General features: G+C 44.6%; 1 protein-coding gene across 1 annotated transcript; it reads left to right on the top strand.

Moving 5' to 3' along the window:
- The first annotated feature begins 1807 nt into the window (after positions 1 to 1807).
- Positions 1808 to 25422, top strand: LOC142743446 (carbonic anhydrase 15-like). The gene is made up of 8 exons (XM_075854219.1): positions 1808 to 1874; positions 5693 to 5728; positions 6414 to 6584; positions 6765 to 6910; positions 10390 to 10482; positions 10561 to 10627; positions 13615 to 13775; positions 25102 to 25422. The coding sequence occupies exons 1-8, from the start codon at positions 1808 to 1810 to the stop codon at positions 25306 to 25308; spliced, it is 948 nt and encodes a 315-aa protein (XP_075710334.1). The 3' UTR covers positions 25309 to 25422.
- Positions 25423 to 26616: the final 1194 nt, after the last annotated feature.

Raw genomic sequence — 26616 nt, 5'->3', positions numbered from 1 at the left:
TATAGATAGTGCTCCACATATAGCCCACCCCTGTATATAGTGTCCCACATGTAGCCCACCCCTGTAGATAGTGCCTTACATAACGCCCCCTGTATATAGTGCTCCACGTCATCGCGCCGCTAGTGTCATTGAAAGGCGCTCATTGGCAGGGCAAGTCATTTTAAGTGTCACTGTAAAGCGCTGAATGGTCGGGCACATTGTACCTGTGTTCTATAGACGCAGGTACAATTACTGCAAGAGGGGGTGGCTGTCGGTAGCACCGGGGGCCCCCTCCGGTGCTAGTGACGCCACCGGGCATGAGAGGGCCTGTGCCACCCGGCCAATAAATGTTAGAGGCTCAGCGGGGCAGGCCCCGTAGTAGCGTCACTACGCTGTAACAGCCATAACGGCTGCTAGCGGCGCCATCGGGCAAATGGGGACGGGCATGTCGGCTGCTACAGCGGTAGTTACGCGACTGATTACAACGTTTTTGGATACCTTTTGACTTCATATATAGTGAAACCTCTGCGAGTCAACCAGATAAATTCACATTGAAAAATAATCTTCTAGAGGGGTAGTCATCTCAAAGAAGATGGCCAGCATGCTTAGTATATGATGGAGCTGAAAATCTGTCAAAATCTGTCTGGATAAGGGGTGGTCTTTTGGAGAAGTTTCATGGTAAATGCAAAGGGTTATGTATAAAAAAGTATTTTTGTGGTGAGGCCACACACTGTGTGCAAGATACACATGGCAGAGTTTCCTGTGGAACCATAGCACATAGCCACAAAGACTCCATGTGTCGCCACATGATGCTCCGTCAGGTACCGTATGTCAGAGATATAAATTTTTATAATACCTCCACGGCATGTAATGGACCCTCACAGTAAAAATGAATCCTTCCAACCCCCAGCACAACCACAAAAAAAATATGTTGAAAGGGGTAAATTCAAGTAAATGTTGTTCTTTTCATAATGAAAAGTTATGCAATTTTCGGAAATACTTTCTGTATCAATTTCTCACAGTTTTCAAGATCTCTGCTTGCTGTCACTCAACAGGAACTTTCATTGTTTGCTTCAAGTGGATAAAAAATTGTCCTGGTCATAGGATGATCACACAGGTACATGGCTCATTACACGGCTCGTGCACCTGTGTGATCATCACATGACCAGGACAGTCGTCAGAATGTGTTAGGATACTTCTTCTTACAATACACATTAATTCTGTGGTTTGTACTGTAACAAATGCACTAGATACATCAACAACATAATCAGTAGTATGTTATAATTAGTTAGATTATTATTAGCATTTCAGATAACTCTCTAAATTTGGTTACGCGTTCCTCCAAAAACATTGGCTACAAACGAATAAATCAGCTACAACCTAATTTTCATTAAGCATTTGTGCAGTTCAATAAAGCAATTATAAATTTTGTTAGACTCTGACATGAAAAATAAATGATTTTAGGATTAAATTGCCTAAACATTCTATTGTTTTGTAATAGGTACTGATGATGGTATGGACCAATGCCTACAAACAGCTCGCTAGAGCTGGTCAGACTGGAACAAGCTGCCTTTTACCCATTGTTTAACAATGGACAGTCCCACTGCAACAGGTAGAGTTACCTCAGCATCCCAGGAGGAGTTAAGCTAATGTTCTGTAAAGATTTAACATAAACTCAGCCCTGATCTTTAAAGATATATATATATCTATATATTCATGCATGAGCTGAATGGGGCTGGTCAGTCTACCTGGTTGTTGGAGGAGTAAGGGTCAGTCCAGGCACAACTCTGCTGTTCTGTGGTGTAACTTTCCAGAATACAAATTCAGCATGAACATCTTTCCACTCTGCGTGACTTTAATAACTTTTTCCTTCATTATACAAGTGTCTGGAGGAGGTGAGAATACATTAATATTATTATTATTATCCTTCTATGTGACGAAATCTAGACATGGTCACTGCCACACTTTCCAATGCCAGGTCATTCACCAGTATAAATAATGTTGAGCTTTGCTCTTTTACATATCTAAACATACATATTGTTGCTTTTGGATTGCAAAAAAAAAAAAAATTAACACTACGTATATGCCATATAAGTAGCTTGGTTTGAGATTGGACTTTTTAGATTAAAAACCATTCACATTTTAATCTGAGTGCATCAATTATAGGCAAATTATCAGTGGATTTCTAAATAAATAGCTGCCGTACAAGAATCAATAAAATCTATGCTGAAATTTGGCAAATTGGTGAACAACTTTACCTAAATCTACTATTAACATTAGTGGGGGGGGGGGGGGGGGTCACCATTTAATGATACAAATTTCTTACCTTTAGATAAATGTATTATATATAGTTATGTATAAAACAGCAATGGGTGCTGCTTTTTTATCTCTTTTTGAATATGTATGTATATATATATATATATATATATATATATATATATATATATACCAGTAGAAAAAACGGCAGCACTCTATTCCAATATACAGGTTTCAGTAATGAAGGGTGCCAGCTGATAGTCCCGATCCAAAGACCATACGTATATCCAAGAAGAAAATTCAGCAGCACTCCAATGATCAAGGTGAAAAAAAGTGAAATTTATTGTGCCAACATGGCAATGCAACGTTTCCGTCCCACCTTGGGACCTTTCTCAAGCATGCTTTTCACCTTGATCATTGGAGTGCTGCTGAATTTTCTTCTTGGATATATATATATATATATATATATATATATTTATTTATACGTGTATATATATGCACATATACATGATGCTACAGATTTCATTTGATATTAACCACCTTTGAAGAACCTGAGTGCAGTTGCACATGACCGAGTGCCACTCAGACCGTTTTTCATTGCATCCGAGTGGCACCCGATAGTTTTCACGGACCCACTCACTTTAATTGGCAAATCGAAGTGGGTGGATTGAAAACTGACCCGACTCTCCGATCTATGGAAAGTTAGGACATGTCCTATCTTTCCACGGATCACAGACGGAACCTGACCAGCACACAATGGTCATGTGCGTTAAGCATTAAGTGTAAGATAACTAATAACAAGCATTTATGCAAATACTGTGTGCATATATAGTAAGAAATAAAGAATAGTTACTATAAATGAAAAATATAGGAATGTTTGTTGGAAATATAATTGTAGCACCTATAGACACTAGGTCTGCATATCCATTCATTATGTATCAATATCTAAGAACTGAGAAGTTCACATGAAATTAAGCACATTCCAATATTGTTATAAAGATATATATATATTTTATTTATTGTATTTATTATTCTTTATTTATTGATAATTCTTTTGTATGTCTTTAAGTCTAAGCATAGGGCTAGGCCAGGGGTCTCAAACTCGGCCGGGTAAGTGGGCCACATATAGAAAAAATGGGAAGTTGTCGGGCCGCATTACTTTCAAATTTGATACAATACAAATATTGTTAATCAATTAGTTCTTTGATCCACTATAACACTATATTACTATAATAATAATACTACTTTACTATAATAATACCGCTAGGTTTAAAATTTGAGATATTTCTCCATGTGCTTATTTCAACAATCCAGTTTTCCAGTTTAAGTGTCGCTAAATGCAGTCCGGTGACTCAGTTAGCAGTGTTTGGAAGACACACATGTCAAGATTGGGCAGCCCCTTTTTAGATAGTGCCACAGTGCCCTCTGTGGATGCTGCCACAGTGCCCTCTTTGGATGCTGCCATAGTGCCCTCTGTGGATGCTGCCACAGTGCCCTCTGTGGATGCTGCCACAGTGCCCTCTGTGGATGCTGCCACAGTGCCCTCTGTAGATGCTGTCACAGTGCCCTCTGTAGATGCTGCCACAGTGCCCTCTGTAGATGCTGCCACAGAGTCCTCTGTAGATGCTGCCACAGTGCCCTCTATAGATGCTGCCTCAGTGCCCTCTGTAGATGCTGCCACAGTGCCCTCCGTAGATGCTGCCACAGTGCCCTCCGTAGATGCTTCCACAGTACCCTCCGTAGATGCTGCCACAGTGCCCTCTGCAGATGCTGCCACAGTGCCCTCCGCAGATCCTGCCACAGTGCCATCTGCAGATAATGCCACACACACCCAAAGTAGAATGCTCCATTGGGGCTCCCTCTAGGAGTGGAATCCCCAGCCAGAGCGTTGCCGACGCTTTGGCTGTGGATTCCTCTACTGTTGGAGCCCCTGACATCACTGTCCATACACAGTGATGTCAGGGGATCCTCCTGGACCGGAATGTGATATCAGGGGCAACCCCAGAGCTGGAGTCCCGGAGCAGAGCACTAGCATATAGGCTCTGCACCGGAACTCTGGGGAAGCCATTAACATCAGTGTCCATATATGGCAGTGATGTCAGGGGCTTGCCCATAGCTGGAGTCCCGGAGCAGAGCCTGTTCTAGCACTTTGCCTGGGATTCCAGCTCTGCTCCTGACATCACTGTCCATATATGAACATGGATGTCAGGGGCAACCCCAGAGCTGGAATCCCGGGCAGAGCGCTAGTAGGCTCTTCCTGGGACTCCAGCTGTGCTCCTGACATCACTGGGACTCCTGCTCTGGGGAAGACCCTGACATCACTGTCGATGTATGGACAGCGATGTCAGAGGCTTCTCCAGAGTCCCAGAGCAGAGCCTATACTAGCGCTCTGCCCGGGACTCCGCTCTGGGGAAGCCCCAGACATCGCTGTCCATATGTGGACAGCGATGTCAGAAGATTCCACAGAGTCCCGGAGCAGAGCCTATATTAGCGCTCTGCTCGGGACTCCGCTCTGGGGAAGACCCTGACAACACTGTCCATATATGGACAGCGATGTCAGGGAATTCCACAGAGTCGCGGAGCAGAGCCTATAATAGCGCTCTGCCTGGGACTCCGGCTCTGGGGATGCCCCAGACATTGTGTGTCCATACATGGACACTGATGTCAGGGAATTCCACAGAGTCCCGGAGCAGAGCCGATACTAGCGCTCTGCCCGGGACTCCGCTCTGGTGAAGACCCTGACACACTGTCCATATATGGACAGCGATGTCAGGGAATTCCACAGAGTCCCGGAGCAGAGCCTATACTAGCACTCTGCATCGGACTCCGGCTCTGGGGAAGCCCCAGACATCGCTGTCCATATGTGGACAGTGATGTCAAGGAATTCCAGAGTCCCGGAGCAGAGTGTGTACTAGCGGCTCTGTGTCCCGCGGGCCGACGATGACAGCCCCAGGGGCCGTGTGCTTGAGACCCATGGGCTAGGCCATGACACTCAAATTTCATAAAGTACAATATCATACATTTCATTGGGGTAGTCCATGCAACTACTGTGAGGCCCATGAGAAGGGGACCAACATTAGGGTAGCCCATCTAAATTTTTCTATGAGCTGTGCACAGGGCTGCTCTATCCACAAAGCAATGTTAGCATGTGAATGAGGAGGAATGGCCAGTGGGGCATGTCATCCACAAGGGATAGAGTTGGGTTGCACAGCAAGCAGTGGTGCGTTGTATAGAAAAGAACAGGCCCTTGTTTTATTGTCTGCAAACTGTTTGTAAACTGTTTGTAAAAATCATTGTCTTGACTTTTATTTGCAATACACAATATCCAGAATATACATAAACACAATAAACACAACACAATGCAACACATGGGTAATTACATTTTAAAATGAAATATTTGGAAAGTTTGTAGTGTAAGCAAAGAATATGTTGTTTATATCTGTCCATTTTTACACAGGTCAATGGTGTTACACCTCTCAAAACCCCAAGTGTGGTAAGTACAGTACTGAGCGATTATTTAAGCAAATAGATAATGGTATCTTTAGCCTTCACAGGTTATTGGTCAGGTGACTATTTCCTCCAGTGGCGTAGCTATAGGGGGTGCACAGGTAGCAGGAACACAGGCCCAAAGATCCCTCTTGCTACATAAGAAAACACCGGTATTATAAATGGCACATGGTAGGTGGAGGCCCTGTTACAGATTTTGGTTGGGGCCCAGGAGCTCGCCTCAGAGCTCCTCACTGGTTGTTGTGTTAGGCTTTGTTCACATCTGCGTCGGGGTTCCGTTCATGGGTTCCCCTAACAGACAGGTCTAACGGAACCCATGAACGAAACCCCGACGCAGATATGAACAAAGCCTTAGAAAACCATTATTACAAAATATAGATGTTTTTACCTGAACAACACATCATTAACCTGTGTAAAAGATGTCCATACAAGGCTGAGGTCAATGAACCCAGAACCTCTTTCTGTTGGGCACTAGTGCACAGTGTTTGTGTAGAGAGTGTTTGTCAAATGCATCATTTTTCCACTGATATTTAGTGCCGGTCTTATGTGACAGAAGTAGTTCTAGATTATTTAGGGAGAATATGAACCAACGGAAGACATACATTTTCTAAATGGACTAATAAATAACTTTGCAATATCTGCATGTCAATATTTAATGTATTTCTGGCCAGGTCCTGATCACTGGAAGGACATAAGTCATAATTGTGGAGGTGACCATCAATCTCCTATCAACATTGAAAAGGCGAAAGTAAAGACAGATAGCCACTTAGATAACATCACTTTCCAGGGGTTTGATCATGCCCCACCCGGACAGTGGAAGCTTATAAATGATGGACATTCAGGTTAGAACGATTCTCCAAAACATCTATCTTCTTCATAGTCTAATAGTAATCATTAACTTGTATTATATTTTATGTGAATGGGATCATTCTTCATATTCTTTGTTTCAAAAAGCTTTTTGTACTCTTGAAGATATAGCATCAGCGATATATAGACTCTACATTATCCATTACTCTTTACAGTTATGCTGAGTCTATCAGGGGACATTTATATCAGTGGAGCAGGACTACCCAATATGTACAAAGCATTACAATTCCACTTCCACTGGGGAAGTCCTAACAAGGATGGATCAGAACATACAGTAGATGGGAAACAATTCCCTCTTGAAGTAAGTTTCTTCTTATTACAATGTACTTTACTAAACATTCAGGCTTGTATAGTACCAAACTGATTAAAAAGCACAAGATGAATATATCTTTAATAGAACATTAAAAAATACTTTGTGGATATATCTAACACTAAGTGTAAACAAATGGAGAATGCATTAAGATTTCTGAGATATTTAGATGTAAAATAATTTGTTTTATATCAGTTTTATGGTCAGTGGGTGGCATACCTCCCAACTTTCAGTTTCGTAAAGAGGGACAACTGAAGTGGTGCATGTAGCAAATATTTCCCCTGTTAAGCCACACCTCTAACCCCGCCCATACACACCCGGTTCAGCCCACACAGTACAATGCTCCCATAGAACCCACTACACAGTATAATGCCCCTATAGCTGACCACCCACACTGTATAATACCCCATAGTGCCTTCCACACACAGTATAATGCCCCCATTGCTGCCCCAACACAGTATAATGCCCCATAGTACCTCCCATGCAGTATAATGCCCCATATCTGCCCCCACACAATATAATGGACCCATAGTTGCACCCGTACAGTATAATGCCCCCACAGATGCTGTTAAGGATCTGCCAGGCACAGCGTCTGTATCCACGCCCATAGGTAATCAGCCTGCACCTGCTTCTATGTCTGTGAGACTGACTCCATCTTCCACCACTCAGGATGGCAGGCTTAGGAGTGGGAGAGCCTATCACAGCCTGGCCAGACGGAGCTAGCTCCCGCCCTCTGTCTATTTATACCTGCCTTTCCTGTTCCTCCTTGCTTGTGATTCTTGTTTTGTTTCCTGGCCCTGCTGCAGCTTCTTTAACCATTTGACCCTGCTTCATATCGACCCTGGCTTACTGACTACTCTCCTGCTCTGCGTTTGGTACCTCGTACACTCCTGGTTCGACTCGGCTCGTTCACCACTCTTGTTGCTCGCGGTGTTGCCGTGGGCAACTGCCCCTTTTCCCTTGCTTCTGTGTACCCTTGTCTGTTTGTCTGTCGGGCACTTATTGAGCGTAGGGACCATCGCCCAGTTGTACCCCGTCGCCTAGGGCGGGTCGTTGCAAGTAGGCATCACAGTTGAGGCCAGCGATTGGCTGCAGCAGCACGTAACCAAATAAGGATCTGAAACATCACATATTACAAATTAAAGGGGTTTTCTTACAAACACGTGTATCCCTAATCCACAGGATAAGGGGTTAAATGTGTGATCGCTGGGGGTCCAGCCTCTTTGGCCCCTAGGGATGAGGAGAATGGGAGACCAAAATTCCCCGATGTGCTACATAAGAATGGACCGCTGGTGCTCATGCTCAGCCAGCGCTCCATTAATGGTCGAGCATGCGCACTAGCGCTCTATTCTTATGGAGCACTTGGGGGGAGTTTGGTTCCCCGTTCGTTCTCCTCATCGCTGGGGTTCCCAGTGGTCAGACCCCAGCGATCACACATATATCCGCTATCCTGTGGATTAGAGATACATGTTTGTGAGAAAACCCCTTTAACTCCATATGGGGCATGATCCACTCGGGTCTTTTTATATTTAAGAAGCCAGTGCCTGAAAAAACTAGCGTTTCTAAAATCATAAAATAAATGTCATTCATTTTATGATTTTAGAAACGCTAGTGTCTCCTGGCACTTTGTTTTTTTTTTTTTACCTCAATTGTCACACTTTTCTCACAGTAGTCTGTCTGTTTTTTACTGACCGGTGGCTCGGTGCCGTGCTGCCTGTTGAGTGTGCGTCCTGCTCTCTCACGCCAGGCACACATAACAATGTTGCAACGTACTCACGCTGGGCGCAGGCAGCTGACAAGTCTCGGTCTGACCACAGTCAGACCGTGACTCGTGAGCTGCCTGCATTGAGTAAGGTCAACGTAAGCAGGGCCGGCCTTAGGTTGGATGTCGCACTGTGCGGGACTCTCTATTGCTGCCCCCTACACAAACCAAAAATTAACCACATATATAGACACGTACATACTGCAAATATATACTGTACATACATAAAGACAGGTATTTAGATATATAAGCAAATATACATACACACATTCTGGAATATATACATACAGGTAAATATATAGACGTACAAACATATATACACACACACGCTGGCAGATAAATACACAGACAGGAACATATATAGATACATAAAAGGCACATATATAGACATACAGGCACATATATAGACATACAGGCACATATATACAAGCACAAAGAGACATTCACAAACAGACCCATATATACACAGTGCAGATAACGTAGTAGATGTCACCCGCAGTCCTCTGTAACACCACAGATAACACACAGTGATAACTCTCTGATTACAGATAATGTAGTAGATGTTACCTGCAGTCCTATGTAACACCACAGATAACACACAGTGATAACTCTCTGATTACAGATAATGTAGTAGATGTTACCTGCAGTCCTATATAACACCACAGATAACACACAGTGATAACTCTCTGAGTACAGGTAATGTAGCAGATGTTACCTACAGTCCTATGTAACACCATAGATAACACACAGTGATAACTCTCTGAATACAGATAATGTAGTAGATGTTACCTTCAGTCCTCTGTAACACCACAGATAACACCGTGATAACTCTCTGAGTACAGATAATGTAGTAGTGTTACCTGCAGTCCTATGTAACACTACAGATAACACACAGTGATAACTCTCTGAGTAAAGATAATGATAACTATACCCACAGACACATATAAACACACACACAGAGGCATATATATATATATATATATATATATATATATATATATATAGCAGCAGAGTACATATGGGGTAGCAGGGTATATAGGTGACAGCACAGATATCTTTGTTTTATCTGTTCTACATTTCTTTAAACACATTTACATTTATTAAACACACACTTTTACACACGCACTTTTACAAGAAGACATAAACACATGTAGACACACACACACACACACACACACACACACACACACACACACACACATACTGTAACATATACATATACAAACACAGAGACACATACTGTATACACACACACATATAGACACAGAGACAGATAGACACTCACCATCCCTCCTTGCTGATCACAGGTTTCTTGCAGGACAGGCTGTGGGCGGAGCTTCCTTCTCTTCTCTTGCTCCTCGGGTCTTACTCCATGTGTGTAACTAAGAGCAGAGCACAGAGTAGAGGCAGAGCCCAGTGACGCCCCCTACATGCTGGGAGGCCAGCCCTAAGCGTAAGCAAATTCAGTTTGCTTTAAGTTGACCTTATGGAGGGGAGGGGGCGTGGCTGGCCACAGGGAGACTGAGTCCGTAACTGAACGGGGCATAGCGGGACATTTTTCTTACCTGCTGGGACGGAGGGACAGCGGTTAAAAACCGGGACTGTCCCACCGCACCTGGGGTGGTTGGGAGCTATGGTGGGTGTTTATATTGTGTAATTTTTTAATTTGGTTGCACTTACATGTATATATCTTTGTCTCTCCCCTGAGCTGCATATTGTTCATATGAACACTAAATACAGTAGCATCCCAGAGGCCAAGAAGGATCCCCAGGGCTTGGCAGTTTTAGGCATTCTTATCATGGTAAGAGTTACACAAAATGTCTATATATAGGATGATTCTTGTTTCTCTGGCTTGTTATAATGCATTTTTTCTGTTTAGGTAGGAGAAGCTGATAACCCCAATTATAGTACTTTGGTGGCCTCTATGAAGAATGTATCACTGGAAGGTCAGTATGGGCAATATGAATGGATGCTCCATAGGTTAATAAGAGATTTTGTAGATCTAGTTTACAGTAATATAGCTGCAGAATTAACAAATTTGGGGAACATCTATTAATTAACCCCTTAAAGGGGTATTTCAGCCTTTAGCATATTTCACCTATCCACTGGATAGGTGAGAAATGCTAGATCGCTGTGCTTGGCTGTTTCCGTAAGCCCTTTAAACTTTGAATGGAGCAATACCGTGCATTCCCGGCCTCCGCTCCATTTAAACTCCTCCTAGCCTCTGACTTGCGACTGGGGGGCTCCCAGCTGTCGGACCCCCACCGATCTAGCACTTTTCAGCTATCCAGTGTATAGGTGAAAAATGCTAAAGGCTGAAATACCCCTTTAAGCACACAGCCAATTTTCGTATTATGTTCTTAGTTTTTTCCTTCCCAAATACCAAGAGCCATAACGTTTTAATTTTTTTGTCGACATAGCAGTATGAAGGCTTCTTTTTTGCGGCATGAGTTGTATTTTTAATGGTACCATTTTAATGTACCATATAATGTGCTAACAAACGTCCAAAAATTATTTTGTATTTTAAAAAAAACAAAAAACTCCAATTCCGCCATCGTTTTTGGGGTTTTATTTTTACGGCGTTCACTGTGTGGTAAACATCAATTCAACTTTATACTGTGGGTCAGTATGAATATGGTGATACCAAATTTATGTTATTTTTTTACATTTTACTACTTTTACAAAAAAAAACTATTTGTTAAATAAAAATAGATTTGTGAGCTCCATATCTTTTTATTTTTTAAGTTGATGTAGCTGTGTGAGGGCTTGTTTGTTGTGGAATGAGCTGAAGTTTTTATTGGTACCATTTTGAGGTACATATGACTTTTTGATCACTTTTATTCCATCTTTTTAGATGAGCAAAAAATAGCAATACTGGTGCTGTGATTTGGTTTTTTTTGTATGGCAGTTACCCCTCGGGTTAAATAATGTGATAGTTTAATAGTTCAGACTTTTACAGACACGGCTATACCAATTATGTTTATTTTTTGTTGTTTACATGTTTATATGTGAGAAATAGGAAACATTTTTGAACTTTTACTTATTTTTATTTTATTTTTTACTTTTGTTTTTTTTAGTCTTCCCAGGGGACTTTATTATGCAATCGTTAGATCGCTCATGTAATACACTGCAATACGTCTGACAGTGAATTCAGACCCTTCAGACCCTCTCACTTTTTTCAGTTTGTTATGTTGAGGCCTTGTGCTAAAATAAAAAAAATTCAAGTTTTTCCCCATCATTCTGCACTCAAAATTACCCATAATGACAAAGGGAAAACAGAATTTTAGAAATTTTTGCAAATTTATTAAAAATAAAAAAAAAATGATTTCGCATGGACATAAGTATTCAGAACCTTTTCTATGACACTTCAAATTGGGGGCCTCCCATTTCTCTAGATCATTTTTGAAATGTTTCTACACCTTGATTGGAGTTCACCTGTGGTAAATTCGTTTGATTGGGCATGATTTGGAAAGACGAAACCCTATCTATATAAGGTCTCACAGCTGACAATGCATATCAGAGCAAAATCCAAGCCATGAGGAGGAAAGAACTGCCTGTAGAGCTCAGAGATTACATTGTGAGGAGGCACATATCTGGAGAAAAATTTCTGATGCACTGAAAGTTCCCAAGAGCACAGTGGTCTCCATAAATCTTTATTGGAAGAAGTTTGGAACAACCAGGACTTCCTAGAGCTGGCCGCCCCACCAAACTAATTAATCAGGGGAGAAGGGCCTTGGTAAAAGAGGTGACCAAAAACCCAATGGTCACTCTGGCTGACCTACAAAGATCTTGTGTGTAGATGGGAGAAACTTCCAGAAGGTCAACAATCACTGCAGCACTCCACCAATCTGGGCTTTATGGCAGAGTGACCAGAAAGAAGCCTCTGCTCAGTAAAAGGCACATGAAAGCCCACCTGAACAAAATCACCTTAAGGACTCTCAGAGTGTTAGAAACAAGATTCTGTGCTCTGATGAAACCCAGATTGAATTGTTTGGCCTCTATTCTAAGTGTCATCTCCGGAGGAAACCAGGAACTGCTCATCATCTGCAAAATACCATCCCCACAGTCAAGCATTTTGGTGGCAGCATAATGATGTGGCGGTGTTTGTCAGCAGCTGGGACAGGGAGAATGGGGGGAAAATAAATGGAGCAAAGTACAGAGATATTCTTAATGAAAACCTGATCCAGTGTGCTCTGAATCTCAGTCTGGGCTGAAGGTTCACCTTTCAACAAGACAATGACTCTTAATGGTTGGTAGGGGATCAAATACTTATTTCTCTGTGCACAATGCAAATAAATATATATAATTTTGACAATGTGATTTTCTTTTTTTTTTTTTATATAATCTATCTCTCACTGGTAAAATTAACCTAGCCTAAAAATTCTAGACTGTTCATGTCTTTGACAGTGGGCAAACTTACAAAATCAGAAAGGGATCAAATACTTATTTCCTTCACTGTATATATGATATCTGTCCATGGATTTTTGCCAGTATTCTGTTCAGTAAATCCATCACCTGGAGACAATACTGCGCTTGCACAATACTGTTTGTATTTTCCAAGCTCTTTTGCGCATTCTCTGCTTTCTCGGCAGTGAAAAAGCAGAGTACAAGAGAGAACCTTATAACAGGAGTGGAATCTAGTTCATAGATAGATCTGGCATTACATTCTTTTTTACTGCACATGTCTGTCCTCTTGAAAGCATCCCTAGAAGGACATGTATGGAGCCACAAGGTTAGCTTCAAACAAGGAGTACCATTAGGTGCCCTTTCATTCGTGGGACAACCTCTTTAAGTCGTCCCCTAAGAGTAGAATTTGGAAACATCTTTTGTTTCATTTTAGATTTTTTACACACTTTACATGTTGATCCTGTGCGCTAATGTGACTAGAATTATCATTACTCTTTAATTTTTTTCACTTAAAATGTATTTCCAGGAGACTTTAATGAGATTCCAACATTTCCCCTGGAAAATCTCCTTCCGCCCCAGAAGTTGTCACAGTACTATCGATACCAAGGCTCCCTCACAACTCCTGACTGTTCAGAGGCCGTGATTTGGACAGTGTTTGAGCATCCAGTTTCCATTAGTCGAACTCAGGTGAAAGAATAGGAAAAACTAAGTTCTATATCATTGAATAATTGCAAGTAATACTATCATTATTAGTGTACACTGGGTTATTATTTTTGAACATAGTCACCTTTATATTTATACTGAAAACACTTTCCCCTACCCCGCCATTTTGTCTTTAATCAGAACATGTTTATTAAGACAGTACATACACACAAATCTTATTGATTTGATGCCGAGCTACATGAAATAATACTGCATATATCTTCTATACACTGGTTACAGAAGTGGAGTACCTTACATACAGGCAGACGATAGCTGCTCTGCGGCAAAAAAATTCATCCACTTTCCACTTAGAAAAGGGATGGAAAGAACACCAGATCCAGTCTGGCATTTTTACTCTGGCAGATTTATCAACAAGACATGCACCATGTTGACAAATCTATTGCATGCCCTTGGACACGGATACAATTGACATCGCTGGCAAGGCAAGGAAACCATCGGTTCCCGTCCCCGCCATTCAACGGTTTTTTGTGATGCAGGTGGCGTGATTATGTCATCGCGCCTCTTGCATCTCTCAGCTGGATGCGTCCTGGTCAGGAGAGACCAGGCCTGCATCGTTGGAGAAGAGGACGGTGCTGGAACAGGGACAGGTAAGTGTGGTGCTATCTACAGGGGGATGGTGCATTCTACAGGGAGCTGTGTGCCTTATCTACAGGGGGGGGGTGGTGCTATCTTTCGGGGTGTGTGGCACTATTTACAGGGGGGGTGTGTGGAACTATTTACAGGGGAGGGGCTGTATGGCATTATCTCCAGGGGGTCTGTGTGGTGCTATCTACACGAAGGGCTGTGTGGCGCTATCTATAGGGGTGCTGTGAGTGATGCTATGTACAGGGGTAGTGTGGCACTTTATACAGTGGGCTGTGTGGCGCTATCTACAGGGGGTGTGTGTGTGGCGCTATCTACAGGGCGGGTGTGATGCTATCTACAGGGGCTATGTGTGGCACTATTTACAGGGGGCGGTGTGTGTAATGCTATCTACAGGGGCTGTGTGTAATGCTATCTACAGGGGCTGTGTGTAATGCTATCTACAGGGGGTGTATGTTTGGCGCTATCTACAGGGGTGTTTGATTCTGTCTACAGGGGGTGTGTGTGATGCTATCTACAGGGGGGGATGTGATGCTATCTACAGGGGGGGTGTTGCTATCCACAGGGTGCTGTGTGTGAATCTATTTAAAGGGTCTGTGTGTGGCACTATCTACAGGGGTTGTGTGTGGCGCTATCTACAGGTGGCTGTGTGTGGCGCTTTCTACAGGGGGGGTGTGTGTGATGCTATCTACAGAGGTCTATGTGTGGCGCTATCTACAGGGAGTGTGTGTGTGATGCTATCTACTGGGGCTGTGTGTGGCGCTATATACAGGGGGCAGTGTTGCGCTATTTACGGGGGGGGCACTGTGTATGTGTTGCTTTACTTTAAAGTGTTTGACAGAATTATATTAAGGGGCACAGTGTTTGGTACTATTTTATTCAGGGGCACAGTGTATGGTTATTATTATATTTAGGGGTATAGTGTGTGGCACCATGAGAATCTTATCTTCGTTTATACCGTAGGTGTGGAAATGTTGGGAAATTGAGAAGCCGAAGACATCTGAGTGGCAAACTGCAGAAATGGGGTGAGGCCGGGAGAAGTTGTCATGAAGCCTGGACCGGATGGAGAAGAAAAGAGGAAAAAAACTACTAGAATCTGAGAAGACGTCACCTGTGAGTCACTGGATTTATAGAAAATCTGTCACCTCTACTGACATGTTTATTAATGGAAATCCTTGTATTTCACAAAAAGTCTTTGTGCAGTCCAGGACTGATAGACAAACGGGTGTTACCATTCCCCTTGTAAGGAGGATGTGTCCCTGCACAGTGTGATGCTCTCAGAGACACATCAGCAATGTCAGAGATGTTCGGAGACTGTCAGTATGTAGGGACACAGCCCTGTGACAAGGGGAATCGTAACACCCATTTGTTAATGCTTGCACAAAAAGGTAATGTTAACAATAGTTACGGCATGGCGTTGGAGAAGGGGACCCAATGGCCTACGTTCTACTTACTGTATTAAGTGCATGTCACTTCTTGGAACGTAATTGGAGCCGCATAAAAGGAGGCTTTTTGGCCTTTTCGGTCCAGGAATTTTGCATTTGATTTTACAGCAGCATACTGTTTTCTTGGGGGCGTAATGCTGCTGAAACATTGGAAACACCCCATAAATGACTTCATTCACACAAGTAGACCCCACAAGGTTTTCTTCAAGGGGTTTATCATATTTTTAGACAGTCCAGTTTTCTTCTGAAAGTTTCTTGAATAAGATGGATCACAATAAAATTAGCAATTTTTTAGCAAATGCGTCAGTTTATACCAGCATTTTTCACACACAGTATAGACCACGGACAAAATTAATCTCCTTTCACATTCTGCCACTTCTCCTGTGCATGGGGATACCAAATATGTGGGCCTTATTATCACATAGAGATGTAGGAGGGCGGATGATAGATGAAGCTGATTTCACAAATCGCCTTTTTTCAAAGCTGGTTTTACAAAACTCAGAGTTTCTATAACACTTCCAAAATATCTGCTCTTGAAGCAGAAATCCCAAAATATTCATCTAGGGGTATAATGGGAATTTAATTTTTTGGGTTTTCTAAAATAAGAAATTGTAGGTTTATGCAAATGGAGCTCTCCAGCAGATGAACTTTAGAAAACATGCAAACATGACATCCACCCCCCACCCATTCCCTCCCTCACCCTTGGAGTAAAATCAGGCGAAAAATAAAAAAGTAATGTAGGGCAAATATATTTTCAACTAATTAACTAAAATCTAATAATGCAGAACAGTGTGGTATTTTTTAAAACATGGCTCAATGCACAGGCCTGGTTGCGAGGGACATGATGGACAGAAATATCGGGAATCTTTGCGGTGCCCGTCTTTTCTGCAGACGCGGCACTTTTTCTGGGGGTTTCTTCTGGTTGGTGTTGGGGGAATCCAACTGATGAAGTGTCTTTCAGTCAGTCGCGTGACATCCTCAGACTGGGGGCATTCTCTGGTATCCTGAACATCAAATATGAGGCCTTCAATAATTTTCTCCTGGAAATCCAGGTATGTGTCTCTGCCTCTGGTTTTTTTGTAGAGCACAAATTAATTGTGGATGGCCACCTGTAACAAATAAATAAATGGCCACTTTTTTGTACCAGGTTTTTGTTTTTCGCTTCACTAAATAGGGCTGTAAAACCGGGTCGCTTAAATCCACCCCCCCATGTACTTATATTCGGACACGCTCACTGGTTTGTGCTTGTCCGATGTTGCCCCCCTTTCCCTCACTGCCACTGTTCCTGCGGTATGAATCGTGCTTAGCATATACACGTCTTTGCGATCCCTGAACTTGACCGCCAGCAATTCCTCAGATGCATAAGCACAGGAGTCCCCCTTTACCATGCGCTTCCCCACTAATTGCTGTGGAAAACCAATTCGGTTTTTGCGCATGGTACCACATGCCCCAGTCCTTGCAGCATGCAAATGCCTAAACAGGGGCACACTCGAATAAAAATTATCACAGTACAGGTGGTACCCCTTGTGAAGCAGAGGCTGCATTATCTCCCACACGATCTTACTGCTGGTGGAAAGATCAGGGGGGCATCCAGGAACATTTATTGAGCGGTCCCGCCCTTCATATATCCTGAAGGCGGTGGTATATCCTGACCCGCTTTCGCACAGTTTATAAAGCTTAACGCCATATCTTGCCCTTTTGGAAGGTAGATATTGGCGAAAGCTAAGTCTTCCATGGAAGTTGAGGAGGGATTTGTCCACGCTTACATTCTGGTCAGGGGTGTAGAGTTGCAGAAATAAATTATTCAGGGAATTTATCAGTGGTCTAATTTTGAACAACCGATCCCGGTTTGCATCGGTACTTGGGGGGCCTGTGCGTTGTCGTTGAAGTGGAGGAACCTCATTATTGTCTCATAACGAGACCTGGGCATTACTGCAGAGTACACTGGGGTGGCTTGGGTGGGTCTTGTTGACCAGTAAGACCTAATGGAGCTGTTAAGGATCTGCCATGCTCAGCTTCTGTGTCTACGCCCATAGGTAATCAGTCTGCACCTGCTTCTATGTCTGTGAGACTGACTCCATCTTCCACCACTCAGGATGGCAGGCTTAGGAGTGGGAGAGCCTATCACAGCCTGGCCGGACGGAGCTAGCTCCCGCCCTCTGTCTATTTATACCTGCCTTTCCTGTTCCTCCTTGCTTTTGATTCTTCTCGTTTGGTTTCCTGGCCCTGCTGCAGCTTCTTGAACTATTTGACCCTGCTTCATATTGACCCTGGCTTACTGACTACTCTTCTGCTCTGCGTTTGGTATCTCGTACACTCCTGGTTTGACTCGGCTTGTTCACTACTCTCCTGCTCTGCGTTTGGTACCTCGTACACTCCTGGTTTGACTCGGCTCGTTCACCACTCTTGTTGCTCACGGTGTTGCCGTGGGCAACTGCCCTTTTTCCCTTGCTTCTGTGTACCCTTGTCTGTTTGTCTGTCGTGCACTTATTGAGCGTAGGGACCGTCGCCCAGTTGTACCCCGTCGCCTAGGGCGGGTCGTTGCAAGTAGGCAGGGACTGAGTGGCGGGTAGATTAGGGCTCACTTGTCTGTTTCCCTACCCCCGTCATTACATAATCACAAGCCCATATACCTAGTCTACCCTGGTCCCTCACACTACTATGGACCCCCTTGAGACCCTGGCTCAGCAAATGCAGGGTCTCTCCCTACAGGTCCAGGCCCTGGTTCAGAGGGTCAACCAGCCTGATGCTACCATGGTAGTGCCCCTCACCTCAACTCTTGAACCCCACCTCAAGTTGCCTGACCGGTTCTCAGGGGACCGGAAGACTTTTCTCTCCTTTCGGGAGAGTTGTAGGCTCTATTTTCGCTTAAAGCCCCACTCCTCAGGTTCTGAGAGCCAGCGGGTGGGTATAATTATGTCCTGGCTCCAGGAAGGGCCCCAAGAATGGGCCTTCTCCTTGGCTCCTGACGCCCATGAACTTTCCTCCGTTGATCTTTTCTTTTCTGCTCTCGGACTCATTTATGACGAGACTGACAGGACTGCCTTTGCCGAGAGTCAGCTGGTGACCTTACGTCAGGGTAAGAGACCTGTTGAGGAGTATTGCTCTGACTTTAGGAAGTGGTGCGTAGCTTCTCGATGGAATGACCCTGCCTTAAGGTGCCAGTTTAGGTTGGGTCTGTCGAACGCCCTGAAAGACCTGCTAGTTAGCTATCCCTCTTCTGACTCTCTAGACCAGGTTATGGCTTTAGCGGTACGACTTGACCGACGTCTCAGGGAACGACAACTTGAAAGTTTTTGTGTTTTCTCCTCTGACTCCCCCATGATGCCTCCCGAGGTTCCGTTGCTTCGTTCTTCCACGGAAGACTCGGAGGTACCTATGCAACTCGGGGCCTCCGTGTCCCCCCAACAACGTAGAGAGTTCCGCAGGAAGAATGGTCTCTGCTTCTATTGTGGGGATGACAAGCATCAAGTGAACACCTGTCCTAGGCGTAAGAATAAGCAGCCGGAAAACTTCCGCGCCTAAGTGATCATCGGGGAGGTCACTTGGGCGCACAGGTATTTCCCGTAAATATGAAACGTAATAAATTCTTGCTTCCCTTTCAGGTCTCTTTTGGTGGTAGGTCTGCTACCGGCAGTGCCTTCGTGGATTCAGGGTCTTCTGCTAATATCATGTCTGTGGAATTTGCTATGTCTCTAGCTATGCCTTTGATTGATTTGCCTAAACCTGTCCCGGTAGTGGGTATCGACTCCACTCCTCTTGCTAATGGTTATTTTACACAGCATACCCCTGTTTTTGAACTCCTTGTTGGCTCCATGCATTTGGAGCAGTGCTCTGTACTGTTGATGCAGGGATTATCGTCCGATTTGGTTTTAGGCCTTCCCTGGTTGCAGTTGCATAATCCCACGTTTGACTGGAATACTGGGGATCTTACCAAATGGGGTAATGAATGCTTGACGTCATGTTTTTCTGTTAATTCTATTTCTCCCCCTGAGGAGGTGAACACGCTACCTGAATTTCTTCAGGACTTCGCTGATGTTTTCTCTAAGGAGGCCTCCGAAGTGTTACCTCCTCATAGAGAATACGATTGCGCTATCGATTTGGTACCAGGAGCTAAGCTCCCTAAGGGTAGGATATTTAATCTCTCTTGTCCCGAACGTGAAGCCATGAGAGAGTATATCCAGGAATGCCTGGCCAAGGGTTACATTCGCCCCTCTACTTCTCCGGTAGGTGCTGGCTTCTTCTTCGTAGGGAAGAAGGATGGTGGTCTTAGGCCATGCATTGACTACCGTAACTTGAATAAGGTCACTGTAAGGAACCAGTATCCCCTTCCTTTGATTCCTGATCTCTTTAATCAGGTTCTGGGGGCCCAATGGTTCTCTAAGTTTGATCTCCGGGGGGCGTATAACCTTATCCGCATCAAAGAGGGGGATGAGTGGAAGACTGCGTTTAACACGCCGAAGGTCATTTCGAATACCTCGTCATGCCCTTTGGGTTGTGTAATGCTCCGGCGGTCTTCCAGAATTTCATAAATGAGATTTTGAGAGATTACCTGGGGATATTTCTTGTAGTGTACCTTGATGACATACTGGTGTTTTCCAAGGACTGGTCCTCCCACATTGAGCATGTCAGGAAGGTGCTCCAGGTCCTTCGGGAAAACAAACTGTTTGCAAAAACCGAAAAATGTGTGTTTGGGGTACAGAAGATACCATTTTTGGGTCAAATCCTCACTCCTCAGGAATTCCGCATGGACCCCGCCAAGGTTCAGGCTGTGGCGGAATGGGTCCAACCTGCCTCCCTGAAGGCGTTACAGTGTTTTTTGGGGTTCGCTAATTATTACAGGAGATTTATTGCTAACTTCTCGGTCATCGCTAAGCCTCTTACGGACCTCACTCGCAAAGGTGCTGATCTCCTCCACTGGCCTCCTGAGGCTGTCCAGGCTTTTGAGGTCCTTAAGAAGTGCTTTATCTCGGCCCGGTGCTGGTTCAGCCCAACCAAATGGAGCCATTTATCGTGGAAGTTGACGCATCCGAGGTGGGAGTGGTGGCTGTCTTGTCCCAGAGTACCAGGTCCCTCACCCATCTCCGCCCCTGTGCCTACTTCTCCAGGAAGTTTTCGCCCACTGAGAGTAACTATGATATTGGCAACCGCGAACTCTTAGCCATTAAATGGGCATTTGAAGAGTGGCGCCACTTCCTGGAGGGAGCTAGGCACCAGGTAACGGTCCTTACCGACCACAAGAATCTGGTTTTCCTAGAATCTGCCCGGAGGCTAAACCCGAGACAAGCTCGATGGGCGCTATTTTTTACCAGATTCAACTTTTTGGTTACCTATAGGGCTGGGTCTAAAAATATTAAGGCCGATGCACTGTCGCGTAGCTTCATGGCCAGCCCTCCTTCGGAGGAAGATCCTGCTTGTATTTTGCCTCCCGGTATAATCATTTCTTCTATTGATTCTGATTTAGTCTCTGAAATTGCGGCTGATCAAGGTTCAGCTCCCGGGAACCTTCCTGAAGACAAGCTGTTTGTTCCCCTGCAATACCGGCTAAGGGTACTTAGGGAAAATCATGACTCCGCACTTTCTGGTCATCCAGGCATCCTGGGTACCAAACACCTCATTGCCAGAAATTATTGGTGGCCTGGGTTGCCTAAAGATGTTAAGGCCTACGTCGCCGCTTGTGAGGTTTGTGCTAGGTCCAAGACTCCCAGGTCCCGACCAGCGGGCTTACTACGTTCGTTGCCCAATCCCCAGAGACCTTGGACACATAACTCCATGGATTTTATCACCGATTTGCCTCCATCCCAAGGCAAGTCGGTGGTGTGGGTGGTAGTAGACCGCTTCAGTAAGATGTGCCACTTTGTGCCCCTCAAGAAACTACCCAACGCCAAGACGTTAGCTACCTTGTTTGTCAAACACATCCTGCGTCTCCATGGGGTCCCTGTCAATATTGTTTCGGACAGAGGGGTACAATTTGTTTCTTTGTTTTGGAGAGCCTTCTGTAAAAAGTTGGAGATTGATCTGTCCTTCTCCTCTGCCTTCCATCCTGAAACCAATGGCCAAACTGAGAGGACTAATCAATTTCTAGAACAATATTTAAGGTGTTTTATCTCTGACTGTCAATATGATTGGGTCTCATTAATTCCCCTCGCCGAATTTTCCCTTAATAACTGGGTCAGTAACTCGTCAGGGGTCTCCCCCTTTTTCTGTAATTTTGGGTTTAATCCACGGTTCTCCTCCGTTTCACCTGGTAGTTCCAACAATCCCGAGGTAGAGGTTGTTCATCGGGAACTGTGCACAGTCTGGGCCCAGGTTCAGAAGAACCTAGAGGCGTCCCAGAGCGTACAAAAAACTCAGGCTGATAGAAAACGTTCTGCTAACCCCCTGTTTATGGTCGGGGATCTGGTGTGGTTGTCGTCTAGGAACTTGCGTCTCAAGGTTCCGTCCAAGAAGTTTGCTCCCCGGTTTATTGGGCCGTATAAGGTCATTGAGGTCCTCAATCCTGTCTCCTTCCGGCTGGAGTTACCCCCGTCTTTTCGGATACACGACGTGTTTCATGCCTCCCTCCTCAAACGCTGCTCCCCGTCCTTGGCTCCCTCGAGGAGACCTCCTGTTCCCATCCTCACCCCGGAGGGGGTGGAATTCGAGGTGGCCAGGATTGTGGACAGCAAGATGGTCCAAGGCTCCCTCCAGTACCTGGTCCATTGGAGAGGATACGGGCCTGAGGAGAGGACTTGGGTACCCGCCCGGGATGTTCGCGCTGGGGTATTGGTCAGGAAGTTCCACCTTCGTTTCCCCAGTAAACCAGGTCCACTTAGAAAGGATCCGGTGGCCCCTCATAAAAGGGGGGTACTGTAAAGGATCTGCCAGGCACAGCTTCGGGGTTAACTCCCATAGGTAATCAGTCTGCACCTGAATCTACGTCTCTGAGACTGCCTCCATCTTCCACCACTCAAGATGGCAGGCTTAGGAGTGGGAGAGCCTATCGCAGCCTGGCCAGACGGAGCTAGCTCCTGCCCTCTGTCTATTTATACCTGCCTTTCCTGTTCCTCCTTTGCTTGTGATTCTTTTCGTGTGGTTTCCTGGCCCAGCTAAAACTCCTAACTATTTGATCCTGCTCCATACTGACCCTGGCTTACTGACTACTCTCCTGCTCTGCGTTTGGTACCTCGTGCTCTCCTGGTTTGACTTGGCTCGTTCACCACTCTGGTTGCTCACGGTGTTGCCGTGGGCAACTGCCCCTTTCCCTTTGCTTTGTATTCCCTTGTATGTTTGTCTCGTGCACTTACTGAGCGTAGGGACCGCCGCCCAGTTGTACCCCATCGCCTAGGGCGGGTCGTTGCAAGTAAGCAGGGACAGAGTGGCGGGTAGATTAGGGCTCACTTGTTCGTTTCCCTACCCCCGTCGTTACACCTTGTCTGTTTGTCTGTCGTGCACTTATTGAGCGTAGGGACCGTCGCCCAGTTGTACCCCGTCGCCTAGGGCGGGTCGTTGCAAGTAGGCAGGGACTGAGTGGCAGGTAGATTAGGGCTCACTTGTCTGTTTCCCTACCCCCGTCATTACAGGAGGGCTTTTTGACAATACCCATATTTAGGGTGAGCCCCAAATTTTATTTTAATTCCTGCAAATTGGTGGGCGTCCAATCTCTGGCATGGGTGGATGAAGGTTTCTGCCTTATATTTTGAGTGGCATATAAATTTGTTTCGTGGACAATCAGATTTAGGATGTCGTCCGTTATAAATAAATGGAAGTAATCCATTTGGACAAAATTTGTATTGTCCACGGTTATGTCAGGAGTGGCAGTAAATCCGTGGATTCTAGGCCCAAAAGATGGGGCAGGTGCCCATACAAGAGCCTGGACTGGAGGGACCCGTGCTACAGCGCTACTTGGCCCTGCGCTTTCATGTTCTGCCATTTCAACTGCATCAGGGACAACGTCCCCTGAAGATGAACCTGAAGTGATGCTATCATCGTCACTGCCCAAAACAGGTTCCATCTCTGACGCCATCTCTGATGTGGTCTCCTACTCAGACCACAGCATGGCGTATGCCTCCTCGGCGCTAAACAACTTCCTCGTCATAACGTCATTTCTATGGTCTACGAACACCTTTCCGTATTTTTACGGATGGGTGTCCGTTCCATACAAATGATCCGTAAAAAATAGAACATGTCCTATTCTTGTCCGTAATTACGGCACAGACTCCCGATAGAAGTCTATGGATGCTTTTGTAATTACGGATGGCTACGAAAGTGCACCCGTAGCAATCCGTAATTATAGAAGCATTTCTAGGCGACGCCAGGTTTGCAGATGTTGCACATCATTTGTGTTTTTTTTCTTTTTGCGCATCCGTATATACACGGATGCATTACGGATGCACTACGGACCATATTTGCGGATACCGTTCTGTATATGCGGATAAGTTGTGGATGACTACAGATCCGTATTTACAGACAGTATTTACGGTTGGATAAAAATACGGTCGTGTGCATGGGGTCTAACACTGTGACATCACAGCTAATCTGTGCAGTGACTGCACACGGGAAGCCACAAGGCAGGGCGACCCCTCTCTGTGAGTGCTCTCTCTATACTCCTCTATTCTCTACTTTATTTGGACTGCCATAGATTTGTTGCATTTATGCTATCTTTCTGCTACAGGTATTGGCTATTGTGTGTGTGTGTGTGTGTGTGTGTGTGTGTGTGTGTGTGTGTGTGTGTGTGTGTGTCTCGGATGTTAATACCCCTTTAAAAAAATCACTGCTGATGCACTGCGTTATGCCTAGTGCAGGCTCTAAGGGGGCAGTGCCCGACACAGGGATTCAAAGACCATGCACTGCCACCAAGAGGGAATACCATGCACCATGCACTGCAGCTACGGCCTGATCTAGACATAACACAGTACCAGTGTTGCCTGAATTGCTCCTGTAATTTGCTTAAAATATAATGCATATAGCGATGCTATCTGTGTTCTAAAGGTTGAGGGCCGCAAAGAACAGCATCGTGGGCCACACCTTGTGCACCCCTGATGTAGTCTCTGGTTGGTTGACTGGGATGATGCAGTATTTATGTAATCCATGAAAGACCCGTATACAATGTGAGTTAGGGATGGGAGAAGCAGGATACTTTTTTTTTTTAAAACCCTGTGGTCAGACTGGGCACCCTCTAGGCCCCCGTGTAGTTGAACAGTTCTCAGGATGCTGTGAAGGTTAGGGGCCTCTGGCTTACAGGATTCTCTGCCACATAATTTTCTTTTTGATTGTGTTTACAGCATCGAATCCTGACGGACACAGCTCATTTTACTGCTCATGGAGAGGCACTGCTAAAAATGACAGGCAATTTTCGACCGCCTCAGCCACTTAAGGGTCGCAAAGTATTGGCTTCTAAAGATGCCACTGCCAGCTCCTCAGCTGTTCTCCAGGTCTCAGTATTAACCGTGACTCTATTACACTTAACAGCCAAAATACTGCAGGAGTAGAAGGATTTACTACCCTGGCTGCTATTGTTTGCTGAAATTTCACAGTTGGACTTGATGGAAAAATAAGGAAAAGATAAATAATGGGTCAACATTCAAGAACACATCAGTGAATACACTAGTTAAGCTACAGATACACCACGTGACAAACAAACCATCAAGAAGACGTTACCCGGAATTAGGAAATACATTTAAGCATTTGCCAGCGATCGAAGATAATTGTCATGTTTGGCTGGGCACATACCTTTTGTTCACAAGATATCTAATCTATCTATCTACCATGTTGCACATCCAAAGATTGTTTATATTGCAGTATTGTAAATGAATGTTATCATTTTGAGACCCACATGTTGCCGCAACACCACAGTCGCAAGAAGTCCAGTGGGTTTGGATATCTTGGAACTGTGGAGTTGCTGTTGCAGCAACTTGTGGGTCGAAAAGTGACCACATTGGCTTTCATTACCTACGATGCAGGCAGGGTGGCACAGCGATCTTTGGCCGCACGACTTGTGTCCCCGTTAAAGTCGCCATGTAGCCCTAGCCTTATGTTTCTCAATACTGTCGGTGGACTGGTCAGTGAAGCATTGGACAACTTCTGCACAAAAATGAGTTTGCGTCAATTTTTCAATCATTTCCATTTCAAAGAGGAAGAAAATTATAATTCCTCAATTACAATAGGGATAGGACAAACAAATTGGACATTTGATGCAAATTGATGATGAAATGTGAAGCAGGGGAAAAAATCGCTTAAACTAAGTGGCAGAAGCTTATAGACTTTCTATTGAGCCCGTACACCACTTGATCGAGAAAAGCCAATCAGGAACAAGCAGCACAGCGCCCACTTGAGCGTTTCTGATGCTTCGTTTTAGTGATCGGTGATCTCAATGCTCGGACTCCCACCAATCAAAACTTTTGACATGTTACTATGACATGTCAATTTTTTTTTTAAAGTTTAGTTACCCTTTAAATTATCTCCAAACTAGAGCTTCAAATAAACATAGAGGAGGTAGATTTAGTCATATTTTGCAAAATGCACTTAATTTATTAAACATTGAGGGCAGTTAGGGCCTCTGTCCCAAATTCCATTGTTTTTGCCAGACAAAATAGCGCAGAAAAATGATAGACATCATGACGGAAACCCGACAAAAACCAATAGAGTCTATTGGTACCATCATGCGCTCGATCCAGCGGCTCTGTTTTTTCGTTGCTCAGATCCTATAACGGAGCAAAATAGAAAGCCTGAACACAAATGTGTACAGAACCTTACATGCCTATTGATTTGTTCCAAATTTATTATGCCGTGTGTACTTT

Source organism: Rhinoderma darwinii, chromosome 1, assembly GCF_050947455.1.
Source record: "Rhinoderma darwinii isolate aRhiDar2 chromosome 1, aRhiDar2.hap1, whole genome shotgun sequence".
Lineage (NCBI taxonomy): Eukaryota > Metazoa > Chordata > Amphibia > Anura > Rhinodermatidae > Rhinoderma > Rhinoderma darwinii.
The sequence above is the reverse complement of the archived record's forward strand: the minus strand, read 5'-3'. Positions and strand labels throughout refer to the sequence as shown.